At 30.7% G+C, this 24,192-nt stretch overlaps 1 protein-coding gene across 3 annotated transcripts in view; it reads right to left on the bottom strand.

The window, feature by feature from the left end:
* Snx13 (sorting nexin 13) overlaps nt 1-24,192 on the bottom strand; it is a 142,503-nt gene that overhangs the window by 12,847 nt on the left and 105,464 nt on the right. For 2 of the 3 annotated variants that reach the window (XM_013360139.4, XM_078040024.1), the window contains exons 16-20: nt 19,547-19,584; nt 16,009-16,078; nt 10,223-10,395; nt 5,847-5,954; nt 3,611-3,721 (exon numbers count right to left, since the gene is read on the bottom strand). In XM_013360139.4, coding sequence (XP_013215593.2) covers nt 3,611-3,721; nt 5,847-5,954; nt 10,223-10,395; nt 16,009-16,078; nt 19,547-19,584 — 500 coding nt within the window. The remainder of the gene's footprint in view (nt 1-3,610; nt 3,722-5,846; nt 5,955-10,222; nt 10,396-16,008; nt 16,079-19,546; nt 19,585-24,192) is intronic. The other variant, XM_005328782.5, reaches the window with a different exon arrangement.

Below are 24,192 nucleotides of genomic sequence, written 5' to 3'. Positions count from 1 at the left end.
AACACTCTACCAACTGAGCTACAAATCCAGCCCCAGCCATTATATATTTTAATCGCAATACAAATCAAAAAATCAGATATTTTGGGCATATACTAAAAAGAAAACAAGCTAGTAAAATGAAAAACTGGAAAGCTGAAGAAACTATTTAGATTTCTTTTTTAAAAATAATTTTTAGGATACATAATATGTTCAGTTAGACTTTATCAAGAAAATTTGAAGCCCATTAAAAAGAAAAAGAGAAGTTACAAATTAGAAAGGTAAATCATACCTTTTAAAGATAAAATATAAAAATTATATACAGAAGAAAATATAAACAGAGAGATATAAAAAGAAATAAAACTCTCCAGAGAAACAGGAAACAAAACCTGATATTCTGACTGTACAAATGTCAAATACTTTTAATTAAGTAAAGGAAAGACATCTAAAGAAACAAAAAAAAAAAGTATAAAAGGGATCTCTGAGAGATTTTTAACAAAGAAAAAGAAAAACACAAACCCAGTTGTACAAAACTGAAGAATATATTTTAGAAAGCACTGAGTCTCATAAAAGCTGTCAAAGAAAATAAATAACGTCTCATGAAAGAAAGAAGAAAATAAAATAATAGTAACAAAAATGAACCTTATTGCTTAAGGAATATAACAATGTTAATAGATGATAGCAAGAAGACAAAACTTCTTCACTCTAATTATGTTTCCATGGCTTCAATTAAAACAAAATCTTTGAAAAGGTGAAATAACTAGGACAAATAACAAAACAAATTCAAGATAACTGTAAAAGGATTGGAAGCTCTGGTTACTCTATGGCTTAAACTGAGTCAATAATACTACAGATATGCTTCATGGAAAAACCAATTTAGGAAGGACACTGTCAGAATATACCCCAGAGTAGAACCAAAGGACAGAAATCAGGATGAAGGAGGATTTTTAAAAATCCTATCACTGGTAAAGAGAAATAGAAGGATTAAAAAGATGAAACTAATTCTTGCCTTTCTAATTCTACATACTACATATTTTTGGTTCACCTGAACAGTCTGTCCAAATCAATCAGGACATTATTTCCAAAACTACTTTTCAAAAACTGCAATTAATATTGTAAATCACAAAAGTAGATTCTAAAGAATGAGGCCCTGGGGGGAGGAGGGAGGAAAGGAGGAAAGGAGGGAGAGAGGGAGAGAGGGAGGGAGAGAGGGAGGGAGGGAGGGAGGGAGGGAAGGAAGGAAGGGGGGGGAGGGAGGGAGGGAGGGTCAACAACTAAAAAAATAAAATAAAAATGTATAGCTTGAGGGAAAATTGCCACTTCTCTAGGTTATAATGTTCACAGAAGACGATTTTATTAGAAGCAAAAAAAAAAAAAAAAGGCATGCATTTCACTTTAACCTACCACCTAAGTTAAAAATTCTTAGAACACATTCAAACATATTTTAGAATTTTAAAATTCTCATATTTCACAGCAGAGATGTTAAGAGCAGCAAATACAACTTAACAAGTTGGTTAAAGGAACACAATCTCATAAGGTATCTATGCCTGGGTAACCTATCACTGAACACTTTTTTAAAGTGAGAGGAAACCTTATAGCCATGAATCAAGAAATATTTTTTTAAAAAGCTACCGGTGCACCATTCCAGACCCATGCAATCAATTTCTTTCTCTATATATGTAACTCAATTTTTTGTGAGTACAGTCTAAACACCTGTATTAGAAGGGGACTGAGGTGAGCAAAAGTATGGAAAAATCTCCACAGGTAACTAATGCCTAACTCTGAAGGAAACAGAATTTTATAAGCATAAAGGCAGAGTCCATCGATGTTCTAATACTTTCAGAAACATAGGATGCGTCTTAAAATAGATGTTTGGTAAGAAAGATATAAACTTTCAAATTATCAGATACAAAAGTAAATTATGGATTGCTAGCATAAGTGTATGTTTTGCCTGATGCAGATTCTATCTATCTCAATTACAGACTCAATTGAGTTCTTTGTAAGGACATACAATGAAATTTTAACTTAAATTTAGATCTCTACATATAGCTTACAATGCCTTCACATCATGATACAAAACTAGATAGATATTGTGTGCACAGAAAAAGGATGCTTGTCAGGTACTCTTCCTAGGAATTATTTCACACATTATACTAAATTAGGATAAACTGTATGATCATTGAGTTATAAGGTATTATTTCCTAAGCTACAAATAAGTACTCATAAAATGTATGTACAGAATTTTAATTAATTACTATGCTATTTAATTTCCACTGAAATTAAGAGAAAAATATTATAATTAGCCAAAAAGAAAACACAAAACTAAAACCCCCAAATTCTTTTTTTTTAAAGAGAGAGTGAGAAAGGAGAGAGAGAGAGAGAGAGAGAGAGAGAGAGAGAGAGAGAGAGAGAGAATTTTTTTTAATATTTATTTTTTAGTTCTCAGTGGACACAACATCTTTTTTGGTATGTGGTGCTGAGGATCGAACCCGGGCCGTACGCATGCCAGGCAAGCCCGCTACCGCTTAAGCCACATCCCCAGCCCCACCCCCAAATTCTTGATATGCATAAAAAGTATTCTGAAAAATTAAAAGAGGTCAAGATGACACTGGTGATTATTAATATATGATTTATGAAAACATATATTTTTGTGGATTACCAGAAATGATTCAGAAAGATCTTTAGACTCCATTCATGATCTTGTTAAAAAGTGGTATATAACTGTTTAGCCATATGTAAGTGCTACTGCTGGTTGTTAAAAAACAAAAGTGTGCACTGAATATAATATTTCTTTTATCTTAAAGAGCTATTATCAATTCAGTAGAATCTCTTAAAAATGATGAATAAGATACTATTGTGTCTATTACAATGTCCAGCACATAATTAACCTCTGAATAGATGTCTGTTCTTACTGGTAACAGCAGCAATAATAGTGTTAATAGCAGCACTTAGAATGCTGGGTGAAGGGTATGCAGGAATTCTTTGTATCATTTTTGTAACTTTTTATAGACACAGAAGAGTAGAATGGATTTCTATTGGTAATAAAGCTACTTAAATTTGGATTGTTTTTTTTTTTTTTTTTCTGGTCGGGGTTTTAGGGATTGAACTGGGGGTACTCGACCACTGAGCCACATCCCCAGCTCTATTTTGTATTTTATTTAGAGAAAGAATCTCACTAAACTGCTTAGAGCCTCACTTTTGCTGAGGCTGCCTCAGCCTCCCAGTTTAAAATGTAATCACTTAGATCATGAAATACAGAAATAAGCACCATTAATATTTTTTTACCACTGTAAGGTCTACACCCTGGAATTTAATGTTTCCATCCATTAGGATGTTAAAATCAACCATCCTAGACTAACTATATAAACTTCTACTTAACAATTATTAACTTTTATATATTTTGCCAATCAATTAATTTTTTATTTTTTTAAAAAAGCCTAGTCTTTTAAGGAGGGAAGGGGAGTGGAACATTCTGAAATGATCTCAGTAGTTTAATAAAATATAGAAGATAAATAGGCCAAGTTTTAGAACAATTTTCAAGTTTAGAACATATACAAATCCAAATTCATTTTCTTTTATCAAGAATAAAGTACAAAAGCAGACTTAAAAATAAACGATGCAACGATTTGCTTACCTTACGAGCAAAGTCCCCTTTTCCTTTACTGTAGGCTTTGTTCTCAAGGAAATCATACACACAGTGAGCCAAAGCTGGAGATGCTTTCATCATTTCAGGAGTTAACAGTAACTAACAAGGGGGGAAAGTGTAGCTTAAATTGATAAGATAATGGAAATTAACTATTGTTTATAATTTCATAAAAAGAATGTAGAGAACTTTAATTTTATATTTTAAAAAATTACTCAGTTAAAATGAAGTCAATAATAACTCTATTACAATTAAGTATAATGTATCATCTTCCCACCTGCTATTTTAACTTTTAGTGCATGAAATGTGAAAGTTGCACAAATATATTTACTATTCTATTTTCTGGTCTTACAGTTTATACTAAGAAGATACACAGTAGAAAGTTACATCATTCACATAATTGTGCTAAGAGTTAACCCTCAATAGAAACATATTTTTATGAAACAAATAGTCCAAAAAAATTCATACAAAACTTTCAAGTATTATGAAGAGTCCCAAACAAAATATTGCTTTCATAATAAGTGCCAATGAATGTAACATTCTAGCTTAGTTCCTTCGAGGGAAAAAGTTGTGATATACTGAGTTCATAAACTCAAGATGTATAAGGTACAACCACATTTAAAAGACATACTTCATGGCACTGAATTTGGAAGAAAAGGTAGTCATTTTCTAAATCTTATAAATAATTGACAGTTTTTAAAGTTTGGTATGTGTAATTTTTTTATAGTACCAAATGTGATAAGAGTCACACAAAGGATTCTGGACATTCAGCTTTAAACCAAGAGAGGAAAAAGGTGAACAGTAGCAAAAATTCATGGTTTTGGTATATTTTTAGTACATCATAACATGAAATTTCAATGATGGTTAAAACAAACCCAGACACAGCTAAGTATATTTGAGAGAGAAAAAAAAAACTTTCAAATAAAATATCCAGTATACTACTAACTAAGTTTCATAAAATTCTAAGGCAGGGGTCAGCAAGCTTTTTGTGTAAAAGCTAGACAGTAATTATTTTAGGTTTTGTGATCCATGGAATCTCCCCTGCAACTAGTCAACTCTGCTGTTGGTGAAAGCAGCCATAGACACTGGATAGTAAATGAAAGGAGTGGTTATGCTCCAATAAAACTCCTAGCAGAAAACAGATGGCAGGCTTAGATGGGCTCTGCAGACTGTAGTTTGCTGATTACTTTTCTAAAGGATAGGGAACCTAAATAATGAAACCCAATAAATCTGGCCTGATGCTTTATCTAATACATGTGAAAACTTTATGAACTACACAAACTTTGTAAACAGTATAAAAAGCTATAAAGAGATATCATTATTACAGTTGACATCTGGGTACCTAGGCCTAAAACAGAATTATTTCTGGGAGTACTCATAACTCAAGCAGCTAAGTCACTTGTGAGACATGTTTTTTGTCACTCCACAACAGAAAATTGTATGTCCAAGATGCTACAGATAAGAGGCTGAGGCAGGAGGATTACAAGTTCAAGTCAGCCTTAGCAACTTAGCAAGGTCCTAGAGAATTTAGTGAGACCCAGTCTCTAAATAAAATATTAAAAAAGGGCTAGGAATGTGGCTCAGTGGTTAAGTGCCCCTGAGTTCAATCTTTGGTACCAAAACAAAACAAAACAAAACAAAAAAAAAAAAGAAAGAAAGAAAGAAAGAAAAAAAGAATAGCCCTTTAGATGATAAAACCTCTCTTGAATTATTCTATAATTTTAGAAGCCTTAGAATCATTCTAGGCCATGGAAGGCATTTACACTGATAATTAAAATTAAATCTGTTCACTTTTAATATATAATTCAATACTATGTATTGAATTTGAGATACTTAACTTTTTATTATGCCATAAAATACCTATACTTTAATTTGGAAAGGGTACATGTGTGCATGTACTCATCTAAACTTAAAAAAGCAAAATCCCAAACACTGAGTGTTTAGAAAATTTCTCAGTTATCAATAAGCACAGAAATAGTGTTTATACATTCCTGACTGGCCTGCATGTCACATTTGACAAATTACTCAAAAAAGGGTTGTTATTCCACTATTATAGTAAAAATATATATATTTTTTCCTTTTCTGATGTTGGAAATTGAACCCAGGGTCTCCGGTACACTAATGAGCATGTACTCTACCACTGAGTTACACTTCCAGTCTCTGTTCTTTAATAAAGAAATCTATGGTGTTATACTAAAAACACAGAAAATAATAAACATGGACTTACCTGCAAATAGGCATTTAGATCCTTTTTTCTCTTTTCTAAAAAATCTCTATCCATATTATTAAAAGTCTTTTTACCAGGAAGCTTCAATATGCTTGACAAATTTTCAAACTATAAGACAAAATACATTCAATAGTCTTAAGTTTTTATAAAAAGAGAAGTACCATCACAAACATTCCCCACAGTTCTCATGTTTTTTATTATAAAAAAATTTTCAGTTAAGAATTACAAATGTGAATCATTTGAGTATAAAACATTTGGGGTTTTAATATTCTAGTTTTCAGATTACTCAAAAAGTTTCATAATAAAAGATTTTTAAAAATATTTTCCTTAACAACCCTTTTACTTGTGAATAAAATATTGACAAATAAAAGTTTTAATGATCAAAGTGATGAGCTCCTGGCTTGTTAGAAAGTAATAAAAATATTCTCAATATTAATGACTACAAATCAATTAATTACAATACATAATTACTAGAAGTAGAAAAGGCAAATTTCAAAATATAGAGAGCAGGTATACTAATAAACTATAACAAACACTGATAATCTTCCCTTTAACTACATGAAAAACCTCTACAGGTTACACTAAAATAAATACATACATACATACATACATACATAAATAAAAATAAAAGCCTTAAGAGCCATATGCATGTATCTTACCTTTATAAAATTAACAAAAAGAATATGTGTACATACTATTAGCCTAACATTTATAGACTTAACATTTGGGAGCAACTTCAAAGGTCCATGATAGTAATCAGGTATGCATTTCTGAAACACAGGAGTTTTTAATCATGTTGGCTGCTGAAAATAGTATAAGAGCTATGGCTATCCTTGCCAACAGCCTAAGACCTGAAACTTTAAGCAGCCTCACTGCTTTTCCCATGAGATACAAAACAACTTAAAAAAAAAATTCTTTGCTTAAAACAGTAACATCTCTGTAAAGAAAACTGATTTCTGTTGCAAAGATTAAAAACAAGAGAAAAAGAGGTTTAGTATAATTTCTATTCCCAAACTGGAAGATTCGGATAAATTATTAAACGTTATGAAAAATCTGATGGTTGTTTAGAGCTAAAATGTGAACAAGTGCTAGAATGTGAACAAGATTATTTTATGATATACATACAAGGTTCAAGTAGTTCTTTTGCTGCAGTTATAATAAGTTAAACAAAAAATGCTAGGGGCAATTTACAGAGAAAACATTATTTGGTAGTGATATTCATAAATTTGGTGATTCAGAAAATCAACAGAAATGGGTCTTCACTGAATATGAAATGTTGAACAGAGAATATCTGGCTTATGAATTTAAATTATTTTAAAAGCAATCAAATTTTATGGAAGCAAATTTACTTTTCAATGTGTCCTAAGAGATATTCCTGAAATGTTACTCATTCACATCTTAAACTACTGATTCAATTTTATAAAATGTATAGCTCATTCTGACCTTACCACATACCATGGGACTGAACTGTAATTCCTTCATAGTTCATATATTTAAGACCTAACCTCTCAGACTGTGACTGTATTTGAAGAGTAAACTTTTAAAGAAGGTGCTTAAATTAAACAGAGCCTTTGATATGGGCCATTAACCAGTCTGACTGGTGTCCTATAATAGGAAATTTGGATACATAAAAAGACTGCAGAGAGAAAAGAACCATGTGAAGACATAGCAACAAGATGGCCATCTACAAAGCAAGGAGAGAGGCCTCAGGAGAAAACAAACCTGACAAAATCTGAATCTTGGACTCCTGGCTTCCAGAATTATAAAAACACAAATTTCTGTTGTGTAAGTAAGCCCATGCTGTGGTATTCTGTTATGTCAGCCCTAACAAATGAATACATCAAGGAAATAAGATAGTATCTATTAAAATAAAAATTTATGCCAGAAACTTTAAAATATTAAAAAAATATATACATGTTATAATAGCACAGAATATCTAGATTATCAAGACAAATGTCATCTACATTATCTGAATGGAACAAAAATATAAATGACAATTATCTCAAATATTGTTATGATACACGTTAAGAGAAAAAATGGGAGATTTTACTCTAAATGAACTCATCAAAATATCATAAGAATATTTTTAAAAAAGCATGAGAAAGAAGTTAGAAATAAGCTGAAAAAGAATTCACATAAAGCAGTATGTCTAGGTTTACCAAGATCTCAAATATTATATATATAAATCATAGACATTCTAAACTCAATGACTATCTTTCTAAATTAAATATATCAGGTTTAGATTGCTAATACAGCAATGAATATTTTAACAGTAGACTTGAAATTTTGGTTTTTTTTAAATTAATGTTAATATTCAAGCATATAAATACCGTTAACTGATAAATTACAAGTCACTGCATTTTTCTTCTACTATTTTATCGAGAATTTGAATTTAAAAACTTACAGATGAAGAAAAACCAAAAGACAAGCAGCTCATCTTAAAGATGCTTAATAATAGGATAAACCTAATTTTCACCCACAAGCTCAATTTTTTAATTTCTTAAACCCTGTGAGCAATCTAAATACTTAAGGAGTTACAATTATTGTGATCTCATAAGAAACACCAAGTCAAAACATGCCCACTTCACTTGTATGAAGCCATTTGGAAAACTGACCTATATAAATTCCATCCAATTATTGCTGTTGTTCTGAAAAGGGGAATTTCTACATCAAATGTCTTATTAACAAAGTTTTTTGAAGTATATTCTTCACTTATATTTGGCAATATGGAAACAAAATCTTATAGTCTTAGTGTATAACATTTAAAATTAAACAACGTTGTTTCTCAGTAAAAAGAAAATTACAATTTTTTAATGAAAAAAAATTTCACATTAGGCCAAATTCCTATAAATTTACACTATATAAAACTACTCTTGGCCATTTGGATTGTTTTTTAAAATTATCATATTTGGTGACAGTGTAGGGATAGGAAGAAAGATGTGAGCCGAATGCTTTCATAATTATCAAATAGGTTAACACTTGAAAAAGAAAGCAATTACTTCTTCAATGTAGGACAGAAAATTCTTTCATCTCTTCAAATAAATAAAGATAAAAATGAAGGAAAAGTACTACTAAACACAAAACAAAATAACAGACATGTCAAAAGTTATTCATTTCCTTATGAATATATAATTCAAAGTAGTTCTATTAATATAGGCTTCAGAATTCAATACCAACCTTCTGTTTTTAATCATTTGTAAGTAACATTTATATATCTCACTCTATCCACAAAATATTTTAATGAGATTATCATTGTACTAACCATATTTTTTTCCACTATCTTAACCGACAAAGATTTTCTGAGGGCTGGGGTTGTGGATCAGTGGTAGAGAACTCGCCTAGCACGTGCAAGGCCCTTGGTTAGATTCTCAACACCACATAAAAAAAAAATAAATAAATACAATAAAGGTATTGCATTCAACTAAACCTAAAAAATAAATATTAAAAAAAAATTTTTCTGAAACCATGTCACCCCATCTATCAGGTATCATCTTTATTATTTTTTATTGACAATATTACTTGTATACCTCAAAATCTTAATAAATAAAAGACTTTCAATAGTTTTCTAAGTTGAGAAGATAAAATATTTAATCAAAATAAGAAAAAGGGAAATAATTTTTTTACATTTGTTACTTTAAGAGTCCTTATAGTTACTTCAATAGCACAAGACAGTTAAATTGAGAAAGAATTAGAAACACTATTTGGTTAATGTAAAATTTATTTTAGATTGTGGTTAAAAAAAACTTAAACAAAGGACCAAAAGATTTAACATCACACTGTTGGATGAATTATAGTTCTGCCAGGTGCTTGGGAGCCTGAGGCAGGAGGATCTCAAGTTCAGGACCAGCCTCAGCAACACTGCAAGGCCCTAAGTAACACTGTCTCAAAATAAAAAATAAAAAGGGCTGGAGACATGGCTTAGTGGTTAAGTACCCATGCATTGAATCCTGGATACCAAAAAAATTAGTAAATAAAATAATTAAAGTTCTGAATTATGCCTCCAAAAGAAAGAGCATTAAAGGTGCTACAGCAATCCTATCCCTACTTCAATCAACACTTTTACAAAGCGCTTGCACACACATAAACTATTAAAATCAGAAATATGTATTCATTTTAATTTTCTAAGGTATTATTTCCACTAACTAATACTTTATTCACTAGTCTACAAAAATGGGCAAGAATGAGTGAAGTTCTCAACATTTAATTTATTAGTTAATTGCTCAAAATCATTCTAATCTTTATGCTGAATACAAAAAATTCTTACCTTATTTTCTTTCATTAGCTGTAATTAATATCTGAACATCCTTAGAAAAATTTAGAACCAAAACTGAATTAACAAACAATATAAAGTATAAAATCTTTAAAAACCTCATTACCTGTTCAGTAATTCTCATGTGGAAGTCATGGAAGTCACTATACCGACGATAGGTTTTCCACATTTCCTCACTGTTTAGATTGCGCCGGTGTACGGTGATGGCATATAATGCGTATGTCTTGCCATGATCATTACAAACGCCTGCCACAGCATATGGGTCATAGTCAGCATATACTAATCATTTAAAACAAAATGAAGAGGAACAAAAGACACAAAAAGGAGGAAGATGAAGAACAAAAACAAAAAAGACAACATGAAATGAAGAAGAATTTGAAATGACAGACTGAGACAAAAGGATGTTACCAAAGGATAAAACAGATTCCTGTCCTCTATACTAACATGTGTAAGGCATTACAAATGATGGTAAGAATACAAAATGAGCTAAAAGTTTATTATGACACTCCCAGCCTCAGAGATGTCTATTTTGGATTCTCTAAGATCTTTAATCTATTTTAAATCCAAGAGCTTACTTAAATCTTTTGTACTAGCCTTCATTATTTGGTTGCATTTCAATTGAAATCTTTTCAAGTAAACAGTCAAAGCCATAAGATAAGTAAGATTTATCTACTGGCAATTATTTTTCTCTTTGATAATATTCAACAATTCACAAGTACTTATTCTGAGGATTTAACAATAACAACAACACACATACACACACACAAAAACACCCATTATTTTCCTACTGATACACCAATTGAGTCATGTAGTCTTTAAAATCTAAATCAGCTCCCATTTTGTACTAATCTTAGGTAGAGAGACGTATTTTGAATCATGTTCTTTAACTTATCTTTTTGACTTTATATTCTCTGTTCTCTACTTTAATCTAGGTTAGGTCTCCAAAACTTGAATGTCTTCCCCTCATCTGTATCTGGTCATTTCTTAATCCATCTGACCTTGATTTCAATCACGGTATGTTTTTTCTTTCTAAATTCGGTTCTTTTTTTCATACAATTTATTCTTGCCTCAGGATTTATCTGTATGAATATCAGGGAGCATGGTAGGGGGCATTAACCAGGAATTAGACCCAGAGCATTCGGCCTCTGTGCTACAACCCTGACCCTTTTTCTTTCTTTTCTTTTTTTAAATTTTGAGACATGTTCTCAATAAATATTCCAGGTGGGCCTTGAACTTGTAATACTCCTGCCTCAGTCCCCCAACTAGCTGGAATCACAGGCATGCACCACTGTGTGCCTGGCTTGATGAATATTTTTAATGTACATAATGTCTATTAAGACTGCCTTCTTCGTCAGGCATGATGGTACACACCTGTAATCCCAGCAACTCTGGAGGCTGTAGCAGGAGGATTATAAATTCAAAGCTAGCCTCAGCAACTTAGCAAGACCCTGTCTCAAAATGAAAATTTTAAAAAGGGCTGGGGATGTGGCTCTGTGTTTTAAAAAAAGATTGCTTTCTCTAAGTCCTTAGGATGAAATTTATCTCATTTGCTGGGTCTGTTGACCTGATGGTGGTTCGTATTTCTTCCCATCTCTTTAAATTGCTTTTTATAAATACACTTTTAATAGGTGTTGTCTCTTCTGGGCATTCTTAGTGCCCTGGAACATGGAACACTAACATCTACTAGTGTCCCCACTGTAAGTGGTAGTTTCAGAGGTTTGGAAACTATTTCAATACATCAGCTCCTTTGTGTCCATGAGTTCTGCATCCTCAATTCAACCAACCATGCCTTGAAGATATTTTTTAATGTGTTTTTTACTGAATAAGTACAGATTTTTTTCTGTATCATTTTTCTGTAACCAATACAAGTATTTACATAATATTTATAATGTATTATAAGTAATAAAAGATGATTTAAATATATGAGGAATGTATTTAAGTTTTATGCAAATATTACACCATTTTATATTAGAGACTTTAGCATCTGTGGATTTCAGAATCTGCACAGGTCCTGGAAACAAAACCTTCCAGATACCAAGGGATAAACAGTTGTACTTAAATCTCTGGCTTGAGATCCTGGAGTATACAATCACTTAAAGATAGCTAAATCCAGACACATCTATGTTGGGATATAAACTGGGCTTTTCATTTCTTGTTGGTGATAGATACCATTTCTAACCATGATCTTGACATTTCTATCTCTTTCTACTTGAAGGTAAACTCAATTTTTCTAATTCCTCTTCACCATCATACTATCCTTTGTATTCTTGGCTTTATGCAAAGGACATGGTTTCAGTTTCCTATGGCCTTGTCTCATCATGCCTCTTCTAAGCTTGAAGGCATAAAAATGATATCAACATCAAAACAGTGATCTTTTGGTTACCATAAATTCCTTGGCTTCAATAACTCTTCACTTTCCAGAATTTGTTTTTTTGTCTCATGGATTATAGCACCTTTAGATTTCCCATTTCAACTATTTTTAAAATATTGTATACTGCTTTTCTGTATGTGGGAAGCAGGATCACCCACAGCAGTTTAGACTACTTTACTTTCTAGGAGTCTATAATTAATCTTAAAATGGATTACACTGATTCAATCATGAAAAAAAGGGATCAAGTTTTGAAATTGAAGAGATGTTCTAAATAGCTTCTCGATAAATTATTTTAATAAGATAAAAGCCAGATAGTTATATTGGTAAGAAGGACTTATATCTCTTAGGCTTTCATCAATATTTTTCTAAAATTTGTACTTCCTACTCAAAACTATTCTTCATTCTGTTTTCATCTAATATTACTATTCCTAGTTTAACACCCTGCCCAAGAAAAAGGGAAAAAAAAAAAAAAACCTACCCTAGAAATAAGATTTTGGTCACCACGCTCTACAAAGAGCCTTTAACTGTATTCACCTCTTACAATCAACTTTCTCTCAGATAGTGATCTAACTATGCAGATCAAATAGCACACCACTTTCATTTAGTTAGAGAATCACCTTTACAGAGTTGGCATCCCCACCAGAGAATGACTTTATAGCTGTGTCCAAAACAGATTTGGAAGAGAAAAACAGAAAAGAAAGCAGAGGCCAATTAGGCAGCTAGCCACAAACAATTACAAGTTAACAAGATCAAGTAGAACATCAAGAAATATAAAAGGAAGAAGAGAATAATATAAGTCCTTTATAAAGGACTGTCACAAATTGCTAGGCAGGGGAGATCACCCAGGTACAAGCACAAAAGAACAGTAATAAAGTTGTTATAAAAAAAGTACAAAACACAGAAACGTAATTTTGATTTTAAAGAAGATAATTTGGCTACATGTATTTACTTTGAGAAGACGGTAATCTAACTAGAAGGTTTCCTGTTTATTAGGCCAATAGCTACAAATAACACATGTTCTGTAAACCATTTGTTATTAATACATAATTAGGTAAGAAAGTAGACCAGAATATAAATCAACCTCATCACTAACCACATTGTTAATTTAGGCAATATTTTTTACTGTAACATTTTCATTAGAGTCAGTGGACTACCCTATATAACACAGCATTGGTGCAATGGTGGCTAAAAACATGTCAGGACCAGTTACTACATTCCTCAGTATGTACCCAAAGGATTTAATAAAACAGCATATTACAGTGACACAGCCACATCAATCTTTACAGCAGCTCAAATCATTATAGCTAAGCTATAGAACCAACCTAGGTGCCCTACAACAGAAGAATGGATAAAGAAAATAGAATACTATTCAGCCATAAAAAAGAATCACTTTGTGATATTTGCTGGAAAATGAATAGATCTGGAGAGTATTATGAAATAAGCTAATCCCCCAAAGCCAAAGATCAAATGTTCTCTCTGATATGTGGACGCTAACAAACAACAAGGTAGGGAGAAAGAACAGAAGTTCCATAGATTAGACCAAGGGGAATGAAAAGAAGGGAGGGGGAACAGGAATAGTAAAGACAGCGGAATGATTCCAACGTAACTTTCCTATGTACATATATAAATACACCACAGTGAATCTCTACATGATGTACAACCATCTCTACATGATGTACAACTATATCTACATGATGTACAACTCCTAATTAGATTAAGATGTACTCCATGTTTATATAAATAAGTCAAATTACAGTCTACTGTCATGTATAACTAAAAAGAATAAAAATTAAAAATTTTAAAAAGTCAAATGATTCTGGTTTTCAAATGGAAAAATAAATATTTCTTGAACATTTACATGTCATGTCTACCATGTAAGTATAATCAATTAACCCATAATAATACTATGAGGTAAGGTAAACAATGTCTTTAAAAATGTATTCTTTAAAAAGTATTATTATTTTATTTCACAGATGAAAAAATTGCAGTACAGAAAAGTTAAGGGCATTCTTCCAACTATTAAGCAGCAGAGCTAAGGTTTGAACCCAAGCAATTCAGTCAAAAAGTTGGGCTCTTAACTATGCTGCTTTATCAGCATCTACATATAAGTTTGTCTAATAGAAATAACAATTCACTAAAAATGTCTAGTATTAATGTTTCCATCCATTTTAGGAAGTTAATAAATACTTATTGAGTAAATGAACAACTGGACAAAGCAGTTAGAAAACCAAAACTCTCAGAAAAGAGAAATATTACCATTAGGAGCATGGACATAAGTGTCTTCCTCTAGACATAAAAGTTTAAGGTTTCTAAGAAATAAAAATATAAATAATAAAAATTTGTACCTTCAGGAAGACTCATGATTAGAAAAAAAGCAAACAGAGAGTATAGAGATGTTCAAAAGAAATTAAAAATTCATTGAAGAAAAAAGAGGAACAACAATATCAAAAGCTAGAAAGGAAAGAAGACCTCTGCTTTTATTGACAATAAAGTTATCAATGACCTCTAAGAGCAGAGTAATCTATGCACCAACAATATGTAAATATAAAGGAACAATTAAGTCAGCAATTATAGATAGTTTACCCCAGAAATGTGCCAGATAAGAGAAAGCAGTAGAGAGTCTATCTCCAGTAAAACACAAAAGAAAATAATTGTCTTTAAAAATGCAAATTAAGGGGATGGGGTTGTGGCTCAGAGGTAGAGTGCTCACCTCACATGTGCTAGACCCTAGGTTCAATCCTCAGCACCACATAAAAATAAATGAATAAAATAAGGGTACTGTGTCCAACTACAACTAAAAAATAAATATTAAAAAAATGAAAATTAATGTCTTCTAAACTGAACTACAAAATTTCTTTTCAGTATCTAAAATGTAGGCATGAAACAGAACTGAAGGATATAGCTCAGTATGTTTACATTCAGTATTTAAGGGTCAAACACATTCCTATATTCTATGAAGAGGCCAGATAAGAAAAATAGCATCATCTTGTACTCATTAGCATTATTTAATAAATTAATGGTAATGATGGATATTGATTTTTTTTTTCTGGGTACATTAACCATTCTGCATATATGATGGCTGATTACAAAGTCCTAGAAGTTTCTCACTCCATTCAGGCATTTCTTCAACATCTACAAACTCATATATCTAGAGACTTCATTTAGTCCCATTCTCTACTCTGATTCTGCATGCATGAAAAACTACTGAACTGAGATTTCCTCAAAAAAGAATTATACAAACAATTGTCAGTCAAACTCAAGTACCAAGAGGAAAACACCGGTTTCAGAGTTTCTTAGAAATGAAAAGTACTTGGAATATAAACATTTTCAAATGATAATAATGACACCTTAGAAAAAGGAAAATAACCAAGCAGAAACCACAGAATTTAATGAAGAACATGCTGAGAGGGTATGGGGTGGACTTAAAAATATGACAAAACAAAAATATAATTTGTAAAAGTGAATAACTTGAGGGATATAATAAAGTTTTAAAGTAATAATTATTCTACAAAGTCTCTTACCAGTGTCTGAAATGTAAGCATGAAGTTGTACTGAGTCATCAGAAGATACACTTGAAAGGTCATCTAAAGACTGGAAAAAAAACCCAGGAAACTAAATTTTAGTTTTAAACTATTACAGAATTCTACATAAAATATACATATTCATATTTTTACAGGCAAACCTATATTATTTGTATTACCACACCCCTATAAAATAAGTACACCCATTTTAATACACTAAGAAAGAGAAAAGCCAAGATTAAGAAAACATGGAATATCAGATAGTTTCTTCTTCACTGCTTGTCCATAAACTGTAAATTGCTACTTTTCAACTGTATTCAACATATGGCAAGAAAATAAAAATTAAAATAAGTAGATACACTTTACCATTTAAATTTAAAATATATTACAGCCACCTTTGTATTCTTTTAATACTTAATTCAGAAGTAATTTTATCAGTAAATTTAGATTTCTTAGGTATAATAATATTTATAACACAGGTTATCTATAAGAATTAATTAAAATACGTAAAATACTTTAAAACGTGCCTAACACAGCAAATGTTACCTATTATTATTAAGATTACTTATTAAATGAAGTGAATCCACAGACTAAGGTTTTTGTTGGTTGAATTATTTTTGAAAAGTGTAATTGAATTAAAATTATATTTTTCAAAAAGAATTCCACAAATATTATTGATTGATCCAAATGAGTATTTTGTAACTGTGGCCTTTGAGTCTAAATTTAAAAAAATCAAAAACAAATTGCCACAAAGTACACAGACATATACACCACCAAAAGGTTCTGGTACTGATATTGTATCTCACCACCTAATCATTGCAGGTTTTATGCAATTTTTTTTTTTTTTTGCAAAAAAAATGTGGTATGGTCATTATGTGAACCTTTTTTTAAAAATTGTGCTAGTATTACTTAAAAATCATTTATTACTAAAAATCATTACTACAGTGCGGTATAAGATTAGGATTTACAGAATATCTGTGAATATGAATTTATGCAATGGCAATGATTATGCAGTAAAATATGGTACCTTAAGAGACCTTCACCTTATTAACTACTCCTTCTTATATTTCAGTTTTTCCAATGGTAAAATGATGCTCATACTTGCTCTACATATTTGTCAGGATAAAATGTGAATAAAAGGACTAGCTCAGTGGAAGAGCACTTGCCTAGCACATGGCAAGGCCCTGTGTTCAACCACATAAAAATAAGTAAATAAAATAAAGGTATTGTATCCAACTACAACTAAAAAATAAATTAAAAATGTGAATAAAATATTTTCAACTATTTGAAAAGAAATAGAACATACTTAAATTTTTAAGCTTTCACATGAAACATAGTAAAATATGTAAATAGAAATAGCACAATCTTTATTAATCTTCCCTTGTAGGCTACATTTTAAAATCTAAATGTACTTATCACTATAAAAGTCTCTTAAACATTAGTTATTAATTATATTGCCCATGTAAATAACAAGCAGACTATAAAATGACAATCAGTAAAATGTATATTAACTACAGGACTACATCTGATTTCGAAACGTTAAGTACTGATGGATACAACAGTTATTTTGAAATAAGTACATTAATCTTGTGCTGAAATAAAACACAACTTACAAATTAATCCTTAAGATTCTTAAATTTCTTGAAAGAAAAAGTGGTATGTATTTTAACATAATAGTAAGGCAAAAAATGAAAATACAAATCCCACCTCTCCCACCTCCTCAGCCTATTCTTGAGATAGGGTCTGGCCACATTTCTCAGACTGGCCTCAAATTTCTGTGCTAAAGTGATCCTCCAGCCTCAACCTCCCAAGTAGCTAGGAGTGCAGGTGTCTGAAATGTGCCTAACTAAAAACACAAATTTTCCCTGATGGTTTAGCAAGCAATTTCAAGGGCACTGCTAAAAATGATAGAAAAAATTTACCTGCCAATCTCAATTGATAAATGAGTAAACATCAAATACATTAAATATCTTCTTTGACTAGTATATTGAAATAAACTATCATAATTTTGTTTATAATCAAACTGCTTTTAAAATGCAGCTATTCACAAAAATTTGATGTTTTAAAAACAATGTGAAAGACTTCAACTACTTTTTTAAAAGACTGACTTAAATAGATTTATGAGAACAAAATACTACAAGTCACTGTCCTCAAATGTTACCTTTTCCTTTCCATTTTTTAATATTAATTTCCATTTTATTATATTTTTTATATTTAGACTGTAACAAAAGAAATCTCTTTTATTTGAAAAGGTATTTATTCCAAGTAAGAAAAAAGTAAAAATAAATTTTGGTAGTATTTAAACACTTGTACAAATGTTATAAAGAAGACACGAATTGGTGTCAATATACTTTATATACAGAGATATGAAAAATTGTGCTGTATGTGTGTAATAAGAATTATAATGCTTTCTGCTGTTATTTATTTATTTAAAAATCAATAATAAAAAAAAAACACTACAAACGTGAACACTAAAAATTTCAAACCAAAGAAACACTTACTCTCCTTTGGAAATTTTCTCTGTAAAATGAACATTAGTGCTAACATTTCCCTCATGCTCTAGGAGCAATTCTTTTTCTCTTGTACACTTTGGACTAAAAAGTAAACAGTAATGACGCCGATTGATGTAAGATAACTTCTTAAAAGTTATTAGATAAAAAACTTATGCAGACATCTGACATATTACTATGGATGATTTCAGTGCTTTGCTAAAGGTTATACTTTGTACAGTAATAGAATACTTATGCAATAGATTATTGACAAGACAACAGACCTCTAAACCAGTTAGCTACTACAAAAGATTCAAAAGAAAAATAATGCAAGTGGAAGAAAAAACAAAATAAATAATCCTTTACTTCTCCCTCACCCCTTCTCCAACTCTCCTCTATCCACCAAACTACGGATTGAATATCTCATAAAACATAAATATTTCTTTCTAATAGCATTTTGGGAAGTTATTTAATAGCAATGCTGGATATATTAGAATAATGAAATGTCCATTTCTTCATACTTCACCCTGAAGATATGAAATTCCATCGGCAGTATACACGCTAAAAACATGTAATCTTTGAACCATAAGATACGCTTGCTATAAAACTCTGTAAATAAACATTTTTACATGTATTTTAATTTGCTTTGGTGCAGATTTTGAGAAATATCTAGAAATTTATCATTATCCTCAATAGTTTAATATTTCTTTTCTAAACATGAGAAGAAAAAAATGATCTCAAAGCATAAATATTACAATGGAAAATAATAAATTAATTCCTTTATAAAATGCAACTGCAATCATGCAGGTATAACCATATCCCATTCCTTGAAATAAAACATAAAATACTCTTAGAATGCTAATTTGCAGATGTCTTATATGTCTTACATATAAATTTAATATTTTCTTTAAAAGCATAGTAATGTTCAAGTAATACTAAAAAACAATTTGGGACTTTGAATATATCACTTATTTACATATGTAAAGACCCAGTCTTTCACATTATTTTCAAGTCACTTTAATAATAAATGTATCCATAATAGTACTTACCAAATTTATGCTTCCTGTAGGAGACCCATTAAAAGATTCTGTATGGGGAAATTTCAAATTAGTACACAGTAAAAAGCTTTTGGGGTAGCAGAATACAACAATTACTAATAGGGAATTATGTAAAAATGTGGATGTGTAACCGTTGTGATTCTGCAATCTGCATTTGGGGTAAAAATTGGGAGTTCATAACCCACTTCAATCTAATGTATGAAATATGATATGTCAAGAGCTTTGTAATGTTGTGAACAACCAATAAAATAATTAATTAATTAATTAATTAATTAAAAATTAAAAAAAAAAAAGCTTTTGGAGTGGTTGCTTTCTCTAAAGGTCAAACACCAAGAATGCAAGTCTTCTTAGCCAAGACATGAAGAGAACAGTAAGGAAAGTTGGTGGTATACTTCCCAAACACCTAATTTCTTATATACCAAATTTCCAAATCAACCAGGCATTTTGGTGAAAACATATATGTACCATGTACCTGATGCACTTATAGCTGACCAAAATGAAAAGGCATTCATGTACTGTTCAGTAATTATTAAATATTTTTATTCTTATTCTCATAGTATCATATATAATTGTCCAAAACAAAGTAAGCATGAGAAAAAAAACCCTGCAAATCAAAGCCCAATAGGAAATATCAGAACTATTTTGTCACTTCAGTCTCACTGGGTTAAAAAATATTACAAATAATGTCGATCACATTCCACCTTGTTAATCCCCTGCCTCCTTCCTCCCTTTCCCCACCTCCCCTCTTCCCTATCTAGAATTCATTTATTCCTCCCATGCTCCCGCTCCCTACCCCACTAGGAGTCAACCTCCTTATATCAGAGGAAACTTTCAGCATTTGTTTTTTTGGGATTGGCTAACTTCACTTAGCATTATCTTCTCCAATGCCATCTTTTTACCTGCAAATGCCATGATTTTATTCTCTTTTATTGCTGAAAAATTCCACTGTGTATATATATCACATTTTTAAATCCATTCATCCACTGAAGGGCATCTAGGTTGGCTCCACAGTTTAGCTATTGAGAATTGTGCTGCTATAAACATTGATGTGGCTGAGTCCCTGTAGCATGCTGGTTTTAAATCCTTTGGGTATAGTCTGAGGAGAGGGATAGCTAAGTCAAATGGTTGTACCATTCCCAGATTTCCAAGGAATCTCCATACTGCTTTCCATATTGGCTGCACCCATCTGCAGTCCCAGCAGCAATGTATGAGTGTACCTTTTTCCCCACATCCTTGCCAACACTTTATTGTTGTTTGTCTTCATCATAGCTGCCATTCTGACTGGAGTGAGATGATATCTTAGAGTACTTTTGATTTGCATTTCTGATTGCTAGAGATGATGTACATGTATGAAGACACGAATTGAGTGTCAACCTACTTTATATACAAACAGATATGAAGAATTGTGGTATATATGTGTAATAAGAATTTTAATGCAATAAATAAATAAATAAATAAATAAAGGGATTTCAGTGATTATAAGGGGAAAAAAGAAAATAAAGACAAAGTAAAAGGGAAAAACTCTAAAGTATGAAATATAGCAGGTGTGCAAATAAAAACAGGTATAGACAATAACATAATAAATAAAACTACAAAAAAAATTCCGAATAAAATTAGTGTGAGGAACAAATAAACTGATTTTTAATGTATCTATCAAATCCATTTACAAGGTAGTAGAATTGTTTCAAGAACACCTGAAGTCTACATTATTAAATTATTATGTAGCTAATAGTCCAAAAGATAAGATAAAATGCAATGAATTTCATTAAAAAGCAATAAGAAAATTTTTAAAAAATAAATGGTAGAGAATAGTCAATTAAATATTATTAAACAATATCAAAAAATAATCTTTTCCTTAGGGCTTTTAACTTTATATCTAAAGAAATAGCAATTGAGGTATCTATTTTGAGAACATAAATAAACCTATGGTACACAATATTTCATACAGAATTGAAAGTTAATGTGTTTACTAGCCATTAAGAAATTACTTGTAAATTGGTTCTCTAAATGGGTCTTCAAAAGGCAAGATTGTTCTACCTCTACAAAGAAGCATTGCCTTCCACTTTAAACAACTTTAAAAGCCCAGGAATATTTCTTAGTTTCTCAGAGCTTTGATCACAAAATACAAACAGGAAATTGCACCCAGGATGATCCCTTGGTTTATAAGAAAGTGATAACTAAAATGAGTAAACAAATGTTCACTATCATCCTTATTAAGTTACATGCCTCCTGCCTCTTTTGTGGGCCAACCTCTTAAATCTCCCCACCACAGACAAATCAATTTAAAGAGAAAATTCAGGAGCGAAATAAGGCATAGTCAATTTTCTCAATTAATAATATCATCATCTAGAAATACAGTCTAAAATCAATCTTGGTTCATATTTAACCAAGAATTTAATAAATGTCTATAAATATTAGAACAAAAAAATCAACTATTACTCAACATTATGAAAAAATATAATTTAAATATTTTTTGAAGACTGTGAGGTCTTACTTTAGTAAAGGAGAAAATATCCCCAGGTTATCCATAATCCCATAGCCCCAAATCCATAATTCCCCCAAATCTGAAACAGTGAATTCAAAATGGCACTCAAAAAGTTTTTGTCTTTGGAGCTGCCTGTGTTTCCAATTTTTGGATTAGATATGCTCAACTTAAAGCCTTTGAAAATATTTCAAAATCTACAAAACTTCTGGTTCCAACTATTTTGGATATGAGGTACCCAACCTATACTTTTAAAATAATTTAAGGCTGATTTAACTAAAGAAAGCAATCATGAACAAAAAGGAAGAAGGAAGGAAGAGGACAAGTGGAAAAGTGGAGGAAAAGACGAGAAAGAAGAGAGAGCATGTCCAAGAAAGCCATTCAGTTAATTAGCTCTCTACTTAGTTTTGATCAAAATAAAATGTTGAAGTTTGCAAAGAAAATCATTAGAGGATTCTTATCACACACAAGACTTGGCCCATTCATTTGGGCTCAATTTAAGCCAGGCACACAGTAATACTGTATTAAATAATTATTTCAGAATGTTTTAAAAAGTAGTTAACATTTCAAAATATCTAAAATATATATATTAACTGCTGAGAAGTTTAATTTCAAAAGTCATAAGACTATAAGCAAAAATGTGGAGAATGACTATTTTTGATAATCTTATAGAGAAAACTGAATCAGAAGATTTATTAGTTGAAAGTTATATCAATGGCCTAAAAGAACAATAAAAAAGACACTAAAGTCAAAAGCCATTTTTAATAACAATGTTTCCTATTATACCTATAATATACATTTCAAAGTGGTTTCCAAAATGGGATAATTTCTCAGTATAAAATGTATAAAAACTCATCAATTAGGACCCAGAATGTTAGATAGCAATGCCCTAGAAGGATTTTAAGATATATAAAGAAATAATTCCAAACTATAATCCATGATTCAAATGTGAGGAGTTATTCACTGAGTGATATATAACTAACTAACTAAATAAATAAATGTTATATCCAGCTACAACTAAAAAATAAATATTTTTTTTAAAAAGTAACACAATGAGTTGATCATGACTCAATATTTTCTTTCACTCTGGGTTGTATAGCTAATCCACAAATACTAAGATAGATAAAATTAATGTAAACAATAAAACTTTAAAATTGTAATTTTAAGATGGTTAGTTGATATTGCAAATATACAGCTGATATTGCAAATTTCATACCAACTCTGTAAAAGAACACTTTTCAACCGAGACAAGAAATACAAATATACTAGATACATTAATTATACTATCCAGTTCCCACAGAAGTACTTTACTTAAAAAAGAATATCTTCTCTAATTAATCAAATCGAGTAAATAGAATATTATACTAATTATACAAGAACATTAATTAAAAACCCATGGTCTCAATCAGATCCTTGATCAATATAAAAGTTATTAAAGCTCAAATATAAACTTTTCTCAAAATCGATTTCTTTATATTCTATAAAAAAATCTCTGTACTCTGAACAGAATGGTAGGAAGCAGAAAGAGAGGGGATGCTAGAATGCTTCCGTAACAGAGATATTTTTTTTTTACATTTTAATATTTATTTTTTAGTTTTAGGTGGACACAATATCTTTATTTTTATGTGGTACTGAGGATTGAACCCAATGCCTCATGCATGTTAGGCGAGCATTATTTTTTAAAAGTGTGAATCTATTATATACCTATCCCCAAGTGATACTGTCAATAAAGCCTATTCATAAGTAAATGGCCAAAATTTTAATTAATACACTCTCTTAAAATATTTGCTGAATCAAATCTTTGTCATTTACTTCTTATTATATTGTTCATTTACTTAGTAGAATATTTATCAGAAAGTTTGTCAACTCGTGCATATTTAGAGCTTAAACAATACTTCTGAATCACAAGTAAAATGGTAAGAATCTGAAGACCTATGTCCTAAAGGGCTTTCTCTCCACTTTTCTTGCACAACTCACTACTTTCTATTGAGAAAAAAATGATATTTCTGACTTAGTTTGTAAAACTAAAACCATAAAAACTCTTGTTTTATATGCAGAAGAGTACATTTTCATATATAACTGCATTAAAATCCAATGACATGGAACTAAGATACTATGATGCCAATATTATTCCAGATTTATAACAGAAGATATT

This window comes from Ictidomys tridecemlineatus, chromosome 2 (genome assembly GCF_052094955.1).
Source record: "Ictidomys tridecemlineatus isolate mIctTri1 chromosome 2, mIctTri1.hap1, whole genome shotgun sequence".
NCBI classification, from domain to species: Eukaryota; Metazoa; Chordata; class Mammalia; order Rodentia; family Sciuridae; genus Ictidomys; species Ictidomys tridecemlineatus.
Note: the sequence above shows the minus strand (reverse complement) of the source record. Positions and strands in the feature narration are given on the sequence as shown.